General features: G+C 39.2%; 1 protein-coding gene and 1 long non-coding RNA gene across 2 annotated transcripts; one reads left to right on the top strand and one right to left on the bottom strand.

The window, feature by feature from the left end:
• Positions 1-2,031: 2,031 nt before the first annotated feature.
• LOC147494179 (uncharacterized) lies at positions 2,032-9,770 on the bottom strand. Its single transcript, XM_086566678.1, has 3 exons — positions 8,840-9,770; positions 8,455-8,754; positions 2,032-3,195 (listed from the first exon to the last, which is right to left on the bottom strand). Exons 1-3 carry the CDS (start codon positions 8,945-8,947, stop codon positions 2,611-2,613), a joined length of 993 nt encoding a protein of 330 aa, XP_086422804.1. The 5' UTR covers positions 8,948-9,770; the 3' UTR covers positions 2,032-2,610.
• A 2,899-nt stretch (positions 9,771-12,669) lies between these two features.
• Positions 12,670-13,940, top strand: LOC147494178 (uncharacterized). Its single transcript, XR_015199593.1, has 2 exons — positions 12,670-13,239; positions 13,323-13,940. It is a non-coding gene; the product is annotated as an uncharacterized LOC147494178 (long non-coding RNA).
• Positions 13,941-14,191: the final 251 nt, after the last annotated feature.

Below are 14,191 nucleotides of genomic sequence, written 5' to 3'. Positions count from 1 at the left end.
GCAATAATCTCATAATTGTTTATAAAATTGAGGGCAATGTCAAGGGAGACGCATTTGAATATACAAATAGATGGTTTTACCCCTCCCTCACATATATTATTATACAATTATCTTTTGAACAATGACGGTAATATTTGAAACCGGATATTAGAAGATTACGAGATATTAACTCTTCTATGCTAATGAAACTTGCATGGAGAATTTTAACTGAAGTGGATGATTTTGCAACATTCATGAACCAAAAATTTGAAATACTTCTCTAGGGATGGAGATACCCCTTGTCAATACTACAAAGCATCTTCAATTTGGAAACCGGATATTAGAAGATTTAAGCCTCCTAAGAAGTAAAATCTAGTGGGAGCCAATGGGTGATTCTCTAGGGTAATGTCAATACTACAAAGCATCTTCAAAAGCCGATCTAAAATCGAGAGGATCGAGGCGGCTCATTTCGACCTCTCTTCAAACATCTCTTGAACTCACTCTCCCTTGTTTTGAAGGGCTTTAATGCAAAGGTTAACTCTATCCTAGTTAACAACAATTGGTCCATTCCTCCTATTTTACAAAATATGTTGGAACCGGTGCAGTATTGATAATGTTCATAGAGGAGCCTCGAACATGAAGATTATATGGTGCGGTCTCGGGACACTCACGGTAGATTCACTTGTAAACTGCGCTTCGACTCCATAAGAAGGAAAGCCAACCCAATTGGTTGGGCAAAAGTATCTGGAACTCCCATATTCACCCGAGACTAGCGGCAAATGCTTGGAAGCTCATTCAGAATTGTGCGGCAACTGATAGTATGGTTCAAAAAAAGGGTGTTCATCTTGCTTCTTCATGCAGATTATGTAAGGTTGAAGTGGAAAACCTTCAACATATACTCTGGGAATGTTCATTCTCCAGAGCTTTATGGCATTGGACTACAAGCAGATTTCAGATTTCTATGAACTTCAATAGCTTTACTGAAGCTATTAGAGTCGCAAGACTTTGGAGTCCAAGATTGAAACATCTTTGGCACTCGGCAGTTGCTAGTACTTTGGTATCTTTGTGGAAATTGAGAAATAGTATCCATTTTGAAGGAAAGCCAAGGGACATGAACATGTGTAAAGCCTCGATTAGATATCAAGTCTATACTACTGCATTATTGTCAAAGGCCTTTTCCTTTAATAATGAAAGAGATAAATTTGTGGGTGCTTTGCTTGGAATGTTTCTTTAGCACCTAATATCAAACAAGGCATTTGGCTACCCGAACACCAGGCAATCAAGATTAACACTGATGGAAGTGCTTTGGGAAACCAGTCCAAATTTGGATTAGGGGTAAGTTTAGATCATGAAGGTGGGTTCAAGCTCACATATTGGAGATCCATTGGAGTAGATAACAACTATAGGGGGCTGAATGTCTAGCCATTCTTGAAGGAGTAGAACTGTCTATCACTTTCGAGGATGGGTTAGTCGGGTAGAATCGGAGTGCCGTGGGGCATTTGGATCTAACTTTCTACCATGGGACATAACACCAAGATGGACAAATTGTCTCGACAACTTCAGCATTTCAAAATCACTCACATATGGAGGGAAGGAAACACTACAGCAGATCGCTTTCCAAATGGAGCTAGACTTACAAATACAAATGCTCAAGTGGTCAATGGTAAGTGGGTTAAGAAATGGGAAATGCCTTATGGGGTGTTTTTAGATACTAATGAGTGATACTTGTTCCTTCGGTGGGAAACAGAGTGCATGAGTTTTGAATCAGGGGAAGATCTCTTCCCTACACCATGTAACTTCTTTTATTTATATTTATTCATTCTTACCTAGCAAAAAAAAAAAAAATTTGAAACCGGATGGCGATATAATGGAAAATGGACACTGTTCACCAAACCATTCTCTTTAAAGTAGTTAGATGTACAAACATCACAAACTTTAGAAAACTAAATGCTGAAAACAGCAATCGTAATCTATTTCTATTTCTATGATAAGGTCACACAGTCACACTTAACTACTAGATATAACAAGTGTTTTCAGGTGAAAACATTTAACTAAATAAGTGAGATCCAATTCGACTGCATTATTTCAATGTATGACGTTGCGTACGGTTTTTCACAAAACGTTATCACATAATTACAATTTTGTGCTGCAAAAAATAATAATATGCCCAGTCCATTATACTTAAGATATTAGATATGGGAGGAGTTCTAGGGACATATCTTATCTTAATACGTAAACAAACTCAAAATCGTTAGGGTATTTATAAGTTTTGGATTAAGCTAATTTTTTGTAGATATAATTTTCTAATTATTCTAAACATTGTCACAAATAATAATAAAAATCAAAAATTTCTAAACTTGCCAAATATAGTATACAATATGGTGAAAATGAACGGTCTACAATTAACTAAATTTTGTAAATTGTGAACTACATTTGGCAAGTTTAGAATTTTTTGATTTTTTTTATTATTTGTGACAATGTTTAGAGTATGTAGGAGATCATATCAACAAAAAATTAGCCTAATCCAAAACTTATAAATTACCTAACGATTTTGAGTTTGTTTGAGTGTTAAGATAAAATATGTCCCTAGAACCCCTTCCATTAGATATTTGCAACCAAATAGTAACTGTGTCAACTCACGTCCAGATTTTCGATTATTTCAAAATGCATCTGCAAGTTAGGCAGATTATTTCCAAAATACAACCTCTCACATACCTGTATTCTACCTGCAGTCTTCTGAGCTGCAACTTCAAGCAACTGAAGCAATCTCTCTTTTTCGTTCGTGATCCATGATCGCCTGCTATCACCCCACTGCCTTGGAGTTCCATGAAGAGCAACACGAAATCCTCCAGCTCCATGCATGACACGGTCAGCAACCTTTTCAATTACCGAATTATCGGTAAGATATGCTCCAGCAGAATTCAAACCAACATCCACATAATGGATCTCAGAGATGCTATTTAAAAGGCTTTCTTTTGAACTGGGTAGTACTTGACTTTCTTCCCAAGCTTCTGAACAGTTTTCTCTTAACATGTCCTTTGTTAACAAATTTGACGGGGGCAGAAATTTTGTGTGGGCAAGTTCTGTAAGTAGCTGATTAAGTACAGTACCACCCTTGCTAAATCCAAAGACAACAGTTTTGGCTTGATGGAGAAACGAGGTAGACACTCTCACTTCACTTGCCTCTCGATCTCCCCCATTAATCACCTTTTTCACCTGTTGAGCATGAATTATTTCCACGGCATAAGTGTAGGCAAGAAACTTTAAACACGAATAGAAACGTCTATTCCAGATGATCCACTGACTAATTCGAGTAATTTAATTATTTTGTTTATGGGTAGAACTAATATTAATGCTAACTCCTTAACATCCTTAACCCCCTCCCCCACACCTACACGCACCCCTCCTCCTTCCAGGTAAAGGTGGGAATGGGCCCGAGCTCTCAAGGCTTGACCAAGATAGTAAGAAAACTAGCATCACACCATAGTAATGCATATATGTCCAGTGTCTACACAAAGTCCTAGCTCATTAGAATATTCACACATTATAGTGTCGCACCTATCTATTTTTGTGGTTCTTGTTCTATACACTGTTATCATACTTTGGTACTCACCTTAGTGTGACAACTCTGGGAGTCTGGGTCCAAACATGCCAACCCTTGTTGCATGATTTTCCCATCTATAGCAGGCTCCACGATACCTTACTGTCACATATTCTCATATGCCGCACCCATTATAGTGCAGTCTATGCTGCGCCATCTACAACTCAGTACAAGCCCCCTGGTCAAGCCTTGAGGGGCTGGGCCCAAAGTCTTGGTATTAACTCCCACCTTCACCTGGGAAAGGGGGTCTTGAAGGTAATAACAATAATAGTAATAATGATGCAAAGGTCATAAACTCGGACATCTATCACAAAAAAATGGCATTCATAAACAAATATGCATGTTTTGGGCTCCTGAAATCAAGCAGAAGCTCTTTTGGACAAAGCTTATGTTGCACGGATGCAGACGCTGATGATGATGCGGATGCAGACGTGGACACAGACACGACGACTCGGCTATACCTCAAAAAAGTAGAACGTGAATGCAACATGCAACAAGGACGCAGAAATTATATAATATTTCTAATTTTGTTTTACATATATTAAACTTTAAAAATTAATTCATATGTATTATAATTCAAATACTCAAGATAAAAAAAAAACACAAGATTAAGTATACATAGTTATTAATCGAACTTCAAAAGCTTATTAAAAGAAGAACTTAAGAGAATTGAGTTTTTTTATCTTTACTAGCTACTGTGCACGTGGTACCCACGTGGGATCCATAGAATATATATATTTTTTTTAAACTTATAAACGTTAAAATACTATTTTGCCCCTCAAAAAGTTAAAATATTAATAAAAAATATATAAAATTACCAAAATTCCCCTACGTCCACACACCTTCACTATTCACTTGACCCCTCGTTTTTCTATATATTAAAGATTTTCTCTTCTCTTTTCCTTCTAGTGTCAAATATCCACGTCCTGACCGTGCCGGAAACGCATTCATGCTGTGTCCATCCCCGACGCGGACACAGCCCACCAACAGTTGTGTCCGTGCTTCCTACACAAAGCCCATATTGACTGCTCATTCTCTTGGAGATGCATACTTAAGACCAGAAAAACAGTTAGAAACACATGACGTGTAGAATAGTCAATGGTGAGAAGACATGAGTTCAGATAGACCTTTTATGGCAATTTCTTCAAGCTACGGCAATTAAACTTTCCACCTGACACCAAAGTGAGTTCCACAATCACTAAACTGACAATGTGCCAATGTCGTGAAAATTCAAGACCGTATGATCAGGAACATGATTCTAAACGCTGATTTGAACAATCAGCTTCACATTGTCAGAGTCATCTGGAATTCATCTCATAGAGGTGAATTCTCCATCATGAGTGCCTACATATCACTTGGGAATCTCAGTGGTAGGGTAAAGTGGTACAAGTTAGTGTCCGACAAACTACTGATCCAGTAAGCATGGTTTCATGAGACATGGAAATTGTTCTCTGGCAACGTTCCAAACTTCCAACTAAAAACAGGCTGATCAATAAAAAAAAGTTTTCAATCAATCTCAGTGCAGCCTATGTTTAGCAACCAGAGAAAACTGAAAACAAATGTATATTGACTGTGTGTACAACAAGAACGTGTTGTCAGTAGTCACGCAAGCTATGGAACTCCAAAACCTAGTGGAACGCTCCAAGACGGCGTAACATTCTGAAGCACTGCAGAAAGAAATCCAGCTTAACAGAAATACAAGGCATTGGTATGTGACAGACACTTACATATAGAAAGAAAGGAAGAACAGAAGGTTAAAGCGCAACAAAGAAGCTGGAACGTGGTATTGGACAACTTGCTAAGGGATATGAGAACTTGCACACTATCTAAGGTGCCAGAAATGGATGATTCAGCAGAAGCAAGATATCTTATGCAAATCATGATATAAACATGGTGTTGCTGACCAAGGAACCCATGCCTTGCTCATGGAAGGCACCGCCAGTTGGGCACCATAAACTCGACAGAAATGGAGCAGTGAAGAACATTTGAAGTAGCCATGGGGTAGTGATAAGAAACGACAAAGGGGAAGTAATGGTAGCTTATACAGGTGGGGGGTTGCAGAAAATCAGTCATTTATCAAGAGCTCAAGGCAATACAAGAAAGGATGGAGATTTCTCAGTAATAACTTAGTAGCAGCCATACAAGATTGTCTCAGAAATTTGCACGTCTTTCCTTTAACCATGCATTTAGAGAGGTTAACAGGGTTGCTGATCTACTATCAGGGGCAAGTGACAGCCCAAATGAAGACAAAGTTATTTTCGTTCCTCCATTGAATTTAGATCTTACCACTATTGCGAAGGAGGACCCAACGACTTTGAAATCACAAGATAATGGTGCTACAAGCACAAGACAATTGAATTTTTACAGGTTCTAAAGCTGCTCCTAAGAATTCCCTTCTCCAACTTCTTTAGTACGCAGACAACATACTATTCTTCCACGAAGCTTGTTCTGATCGAGTCTGAAACCTGAAGGACGTCTTCATTGCCTCAGTGACAGAAGAACCCAAGGCCCTCAAAACTTAGTTTTTTCCAAAAAGAAATCAAATAAATGAGAGAATTTACTTTTTCTCCTGACAGCCACCAGCAATCTTTGTTCAAAGGACAAAACGATCTTATTCATATGGAGAATTGATCAATTTCAAAAATAAAAACAAAGATTAAGTTGTTTTGCGATTGAGGAATGACTGAGGCTTACACCACAATAAGCCTCTGAGGCGCCCCTTAAGCCTCTACTCCCTCTAGGAGGCATAGTGCATCGAGGCTCTCATGCGTTATTTGTTACCGCCTCCGTTTAACGATGATTTGAAGCTACTTCAGGGCAACATGTTAACTTTGGTAAGAACTTGAAATATGGAATAAATGAAATCACTGACTTACTGAAAACTGGTAAACCTGTGGGGCATCACATTTCCTCCTTCCATCCACATATTCAGGAATCCCAAATGCCGCACCTTACAAAGTGGCAGATGGACTACAGTGATCGAAAGGTTTTGAAACAGGTTGGCCATTTGGAAGCAGAAATCTGTAAGTGATGCAGGATCATTTTTATAAATTCCACTCTTATAAACAGATTGGCCTTCCCATATACTTCTGTAATCTCTTCATTGTCCCTATACGTATAGATAATGAGTTATAGAAGAATATGAGGGCTTTTATTTGGGGAGCTACAGCTGATGCCGATCGTTATCATTTTATCTCTTGGGAGAATGTGTATAACGTAGAATCTAGGTCTAGGCTTCTGACACGTCAAAGTAGTCAACATCTCCTCGCATTGCAAATGGCTTTGACACTTTGGGAACCAAAATGAGTTCTTTGGAAGCAGGTGATGAGAGACAAATATGGGGAAGAAGATCATGATGGTGCTCGGTGCTCCTATTACGTTATGTGGTATAGTGAACAGCAAATTTTGTTAAAGAAGACATCATTTAACTGCGCAATAGTTTGAGAATAAGGTTTTTAAATGACAAATGCACCAATAAAACGCCAATTTTCAGGCCTATACTTCATCTCCAGCAACAAGCCGGGGACTGTTCAGTAACACGTAGTGAGCCAAGACGGTTATCAGAAGTGGGACCTGATTTCCGAAGGAACTTCTCCAGCAGAGAGTTACAGCAAGTTTCAAAACTCAATGGTCTGATATCTGCTTTAGGGCTGAGTGAACACGATAAGAGGCTATGAGCTGGACCAGTGTTACCTGATTCGCTAACCCCCTTTAGCACCGTGTTTCAGTATGCACGTCCCGTTTAGGGTGGGTTCACTCACCAAATCGCCCAAATTTATTGTCCCTCAAGAGGATGACCAAGAAGAGAGAAAAGATGAAGAAGAAACAGAATACCAAAATAAGAAAAAACAGACCTGCAAGCTCTAGAGCACTTTCCTTATTTGTTCCAGGTCTCTCTCTCTCTCTCTGACACACACACACACACGCCCTCACTCAGATTTCAATAATGCATCGAGTCTAAGCCAACAATGAACAGACCCACACGTCTTAAGCCCTAAAGCATCCAGATAAAAGTTCCAAAGCGAAATAAAACCCAAACAGCAACCGATTAAGGCTACCCCAATGTATGACGAACCATCCCAAGTAGCGTACCCCATACCAGTACTCGTATCCTGAACCAAATGGACCCGTGTGTTTGGGTAACATCTGGCTAGACACTATATGCCCTTAACACCTGAATCCACGTATGAGATACTTGAGTCAAAGCGGCTTCCTGGACATCAATTAGGCAATCCGAACTTCCATCATAGAGTGGTGGGAGCAAAAGAGTGCCTATAAAAAATTCCATTCTATGTGTTGGCATTATTATGGTGCCGAATACTTGCAACACATAACTTGATGAAGCATATAATTGTGCATTGTGAAGTTTCCAAGAAAAAGGACCTGGTTTTTCCTTTCCTTGAGGTGCCAAGATGTGTTCACTCATGGATTATTGGAGCTAATGAACTACAAGCCTTAAAGCTGACTCTCCCCAAGGCTTGAGTATTCCAGAGAATCATTCACCATGGCACACTTGAGAGTTATTAATTAGAGAAACTAACGGATAGCTCACGACAAGTTTAGAACAATTCAGAAAATATTTCCTAGCTGTGAATTACTTGTATGGACTAGGTTTCCCATACCCTTATGGGTAAGAGGGAATGATACAATCATCTTGCATCATCCTAAATTGTACTACTTTCCTTTAAAAAATTGAGTGTGAATCTCTTACTTAAACATAAACTCTATAACTGAGCAACTATATAAATAAACATACAAACAATTACAGCCACACTTTGGTCTCTATATATCTGTGATTGCTCAACATGTGCTTATCATCTAATAGCAGTTGAGCCCCAATTGCATAAGCATCTGTTTCTAATATAAACACATACCTCTTCAAGGCACTTGGATAAAAGCGACACCGTAGAGCTAGAAGCAGGAAAGGCAAGATGGTCATAACATTTGGGCTCACCCCAAGAATTTACACAAGGAATAAACTCCTTATAAACAGCAAATGGTCCATTAAAAACAGATGCCTCAACAACCCAAGCATTAACAGAAACACCCAGTCTGGAATATTTCGAAACGAGAATCTCTGCTATGTTTCGGTTATTCGATAACCTTTCTATGACGGAATTTCCAGTCCCTTCCACTTTATCACCAGTGAAGAATATTGCATTTGTAGTAGGTACCTGTTTTTTTAACAGAGAAAACGGGATATTAGGAAATTATAGAATTAGGAAAAGGCGGGGGGTTTAGGAAGTTGGGTCCACTTACGGTTAGGGATTTAGAGGAAGGAGATAAGCTAAGTGAAGCTGCTACGGTAAAAAGGGGTCCACTGTGAGGGTTAATTTTGACCCTCAGAAGTCCTGCCCAGCGTTCCATTTTTTCTGACAATGCCTGAAAACTCAAAATCTCGACAAATGTTTGACCGCTAGAAGGTTATATTGACATATTTTCCCATGCCGATACTAAAATATATAGGCCCATTCCAATAACTTAGATTAAAACCCCCAATTTAGTAGGTGAAATTGCATATTGAAGAGGGTGAAATTGTGGAAGTGGACTCTGCTAATAGGTGACAATATTCTCCGAAGGTTAATGTCAACGAAGAAAGTGTTATTATTCGTTTAGATTATGAAATGAAGGTTAAGGCAAAGAGTGCACTTGTAGAAGTTGATTCTGCTATGCAATTCCAAGAAGGTTTCAGACGAGTGGAGAAGGTGTTACAGTTGGTTCAGATTATGAAATGAATGTTAAGGTTGAAAATACATTTGTAGAATCTGATTGTGCTAAGCAATTCCCATAAGCTGGTCGAGAATATTCCCCACAGCTAAATGCGGAGCTGTGCGATAAAGGTGTTGGTGATGGTTCGGTCGATCAGTTTGATATCGAAGAAGGTGAAATTCTAGAAGTTGACTCTACTAATGGGTTCACAGAAGGTATTGGACAAAATTCCCCCAAGGTTAATGTGAGCGAAGAAAGTTGTTCGGGTTCTATTTTACCAGATTTAGGATTCAGATCGACCTCAAGCATCATTTCCTCCTGAAAATCATAGAGAATATCCTCGACAAAACATATCGGCATGTCGAGATTTCCCAACAGGTTGTGGGAGGAGAGTGTTTCGACCAAATATGATCAAAACACTAAGTGTTGATGAAAGAGACGAAGAACGTAGAAAAGTAATTAGAAAAATGATGGTGATCGGGAGAATGATGATGATCAGACGCTGCGGTTGCCCTACGCACTCCAAATTATCAATGGGATCAAGTCTCAAGAACGTAGTTCCGAATGAAAAATAGTTTGGTATTTATATAGGTAGAGTGGAAGTCCTTGTAGCTCGAAAGTAATCTTGTAGCTTGAAAGTAATTGTGATATCTTATAACTTTCAACCGATAATTATCTCTTTGATAAGAAATGAATCCGGACATAAATCAACGTCACATTAGTGCAAGCCGTGTGGTTAAGGTTGACTTTAAATTTACGTGAGTTAATCGGGCTGTCACATTGATCCACGATATTGCGAATTGGGCTTTAGCCACTGTCGGTTAAACGAATAAAGTGGAGACTCCTACCAATGGATGTTTGCCACGTAGGTGGGGGTCGAAACACCGCCCCCTCTTTGGCATGCGAACAAAGTTCATATGGCAAAGAAGAAAGAAAAATTAACATAATTATAACGAAGTGTCGTGCGAAAGGAAATGATAGGAAAATTGACTGTCGAAAAAAAAAAAAAAAATCGTGAATTATCGGGAACGAAAAAATGTCAAACTAACGTATACGAAACGCAATGTAATTAAATAAAAGATGGCCGAAAATGCATAGAAAAAAATAAAATATGCACAAAAATAAAATTGCAAAAGAAATCGACATTGCCGAAAACTATCAGATCGAACGCGTCACGTAATAATACGAAATTTGAATTCGACGATGCGTGCCAACGGAATAGCGATACTTGGATTATACCGTTAAAAATTAAACGTAGGGGCAGTTTAGTAATAATAAAAATAAAAGGTAGTTAAATATGAATTGGACTCAAAGTGTTCGGATGAGATAAGAATTGAGAGTATAGATAAAGTTGGAGTTGGAGAAGAATCCCACCAGCACTGGAAAACCCGCGCGTAATCCTATATAAGTGCTGGGCCGCATATCCCAATCCATAAAAAACACTTTACGCCCATCCAACAAAACAGACGTAAGCAGAAAAAATCTTTGACGTCGCACAAAGCTCGTCTTCTTTCAGATATGGCTGGCGTGTGGTGCCTTCCATCGAAACTAGCACCGCTGTTTCAAACTCATCTTGGATTCTCGGTAAGTTAAACTTTCACTCCTTATATTCACCATAGCAAAAAGTGTTACCACCAAAGGTCCAAGCGATCATGGTAGGAAAGCCTTGTTCTTGTGGTGCGTCACGGAGAATTGTGTGATACAAGAAGGACCGCGAGCATCGACAAGATGGGTTCTTTAGGTAATCGATTCATCGTTAGTCTCTTACTAGAAGCCAAAAAGCTTGTGAACACATTCAACCACCGAGAGGGGCAAGGATATTGAACCTCAAAAGTGAAAACCGCAGATCCATCAAAAGCAATGAGCCATTGACTTCACCGGCAAGAATGTCGTCGGCATGTAGTGTCCTAATTTACCCACGACCGGAGGGATCCTCTCAGAGAATCCTTAACGTTCTTACCGGCCGAGATCATAGCAAAGGTGAAAAATATATCGTAGGAAGAGTGGAGGGAGTAATATGGGTGATTTAATTTTATTAAACTATGGGGTGAGGGCGATGATGGCGCCAGCACTCAAAAACTTGATGTTAACAAAACATGATACGGTGCACCGACATCAAAGGAAGGGCACCGTAACTGCTATTCTTAAATCTGGCCCGGTACACCCTTGTGGACCAAGTGAACTCGGTCATTGACCTATCTGACCCGATTTACTCTCGTGGAGTTAGCAAATCCGGTTTTTGAGCAATCTGATTTTTTTTTATTATTATTATTATTATTATTATTATTATTATTTTTTTTATTTTATTTATTATTATTTTTTTGCAGGTAGAAACGACTGTATTACACGGATGAAAGATAATCGAGAAGAAGAAGATGTGATGACGATCGTAGACTTGGTGAGGTGGAAAGAAGGTGACAGATACAACGACTACCTGACACCGCGTCGATGGTCGCTGAAGGAAATACAGAAAATACTAGGACTCGAGAAATTTGAGATGGAAGAAGTGTACGAATTTGAAACGAAAGTCGAAGAAGATGAAGTAGTAATGGCTTACACACAATTAAATTGCAGGAATACAATTCCGTTGAATAAAGAACTTGCGCAATTATTGGAGTGGTGGCAAATTGCACCGGGACAACTGCCAATATCGTTCTGGTTAATCTTTACGAGAGCACACCGTTTACAAAATGAATTTAACGAAGGTTTGGGGCTCAAGAAATCTTCGGCGTTGATCGACCGAAAGCCATCCGACGAAAGGGTACATAAAATTTGAAGTTGAATTCAAGGATTCAAAAAGAACTTTTAAAGGGTTCCCAAAAAGTATACACCGGATGGGATAGATTTGCATACCGTTTGCGAGGGAAGTGGAATCCGACAGAGTTTAAAGTGCCGAACAAATTTCGAGGTAAGCCAAAACATAAGTATTGAGAACTGTACTACGAGTAACCGGTTGACTAACACGAGGTATTTTGTGTCTAACAGAAAACGCGAGTACACTACCAGACCTTAAATTGGACAAGGAAGTGGAGAACAACCTTCGTTTCTTCTTTCATGAATGTTCTGACGAAAGATTGGTAGATCTGAGCTACTTTGATGATATTGTTGATTTCCGACACTACGGGGGTAACGAACAACAGCCCGATAGGTCCAAGGAGACACATAGTGAAATGGCGAAGAAGAATAAGATTCTCAGAAATGCAATATTTGGCAGCGATAGCGATAGTGAAAAAGAAGATGGAACGGAATTAACACAACGAGAATTAGTGCTGAGCTTGCCAAACACAAATAGCGAATTGTACAAAAGAAAATATTCCACAAGAAAACGGGCGAACGGAGATCAAGAGAGACAACCAACGTTACAATGTATGATGCCTCGAGGGACGAGACTACAATGCACAAAACAGCCTAGACGAAATAAAGTACATTCTCAACACAAAGAGGAAAATGTATGTACCGTATAAAACATATATATGTAAAAGTGTGGGGAGAGGTAATATCTCGCTCTGGTTTGGTATATACAGGAAAAGAATGGCGGGGAAAAGAACGAAACCCTGATACCTACAAAAGATAGTGCAGCGAAGAACACAAAATCGGTGAAAGAAAACAAACGGCAAAACAAAATGCAGGAGCAAAGAATCCAACCACCACTGGCAAGTACTATCCGGGGTAATACTACTCATGGAGGAAAACCACAGAATCTGTTAACAGTAAGTGGACCGTTGACTTTTACTATTGCGTTAAGATGGTAAAGAAATTTATGTCCAACACTAAACCGATGAAATTGGTAGATGAAGCAAAGATGTTCAAGTCTGGACGACGAAGCGAAGGTATCACCAGAGACCACGCCAATGGAGGGGCTCGAAAAATATCAAAACTGTGACCAGAATACGGAGAACATCGGAGAATATGAGAGAGCAGTGTCAATGATTTTCGATACTATGAACCAGGTATGATAGTATTTTTTTATCATTTATTGCAAACTTATGTTTAAGTCTGAAAAATTGATGAAAACAAATATTTTTCGCCGCAGGTTAAAACGGCGGTAGTACGAGCCAAAGAAATTCATGAAAAAGTTGCGAAGAAAAGTATCATTCCGAATGAAGTCAATGTCGTAGAAGAAATAGAGAAAGTGAAAATACTCAACCGAAAACTGGAAGAGGCAAACAAAGCGTTAAGCGGAACCAACAGAGAGTTAGAAGATGAAAACAAAAACTTAACCGAGCGGACGGAAGAAGCCGAGCAGAGATCATACGAAGACTTTGGGAAAGCCTGTGAGATAATGGAAGAACACAAACACTTAAAAGCAGATGTGATAGAATTAAAGGCACTCGTGGCGACCAAAGATCAGGAACTTAAACGTGCGCAAAAAGAGGCAGAGAAAAATAACAAGCGAATGACCGATTTAAACGAGCGGCTTGGCCAAGATCACGTGCAAATGACACATTGTGAATCGTCCGTAAAGACAATTGGACGAGACTTTAATAGAAACGGAGATGAACTAGAGCGTGAGAAGATGAATTACAAAGATTTGTACGAGTTGTATATGCGAAAAGTTTGTAAGGAACCATTGGATTTGCCCAAACCAATGAACATGTGATTTTGCGTTGGTAATACCATAGAGCTAAAAATTCTTTTTGAATAAAATAAAGTATGTGTTGGCAATTGAATATCATTGTGTTGTCAGATAACATACCTGTGGGAAACTGACAATGTTGTTGAATTATATAGATGACACGAAATAGAATGAAACGCCCCCAATGCTAACTTTAAGCTTGCAAAATTAGATTGAGCTAAAAAATGCTCCGACGCAGAACTGACGGAACGAAATGGGGTAACGTCATCAAATGATGACATAGCGTGAGTAACTGACTTAAGCGAGTGTAAAATCGTTCAATTTAG

This window comes from Coptis chinensis, chromosome 6 (assembly GCF_015680905.1).
Source record: "Coptis chinensis isolate HL-2020 chromosome 6, ASM1568090v1, whole genome shotgun sequence".
Lineage (NCBI taxonomy): Eukaryota > Viridiplantae > Streptophyta > Magnoliopsida > Ranunculales > Ranunculaceae > Coptis > Coptis chinensis.
The sequence above is the reverse complement of the archived record's forward strand: the minus strand, read 5'-3'. Positions and strand labels throughout refer to the sequence as shown.

Excerpts from the sequence above, each read along its gene's own strand:
- LOC147494179 (XM_086566678.1), bottom strand. The coding sequence starts at position 8,947 with ATGGAACGCTGGGCAGGACTTCTGAGGGTCAAAATTAACCCTCACAGT. Across the intron at positions 8,755-8,839 it reads CTTCCTCTAAATCCCTAACC|GTACCTACTACAAATGCAAT; the intron begins GTAAGTGGACCC and ends TTAAAAAAACAG. Across the intron at positions 3,196-8,454 it reads TATCCAAGTGCCTTGAAGAG|GTGAAAAAGGTGATTAATGG; the intron begins GTATGTGTTTAT and ends CATGCTCAACAG.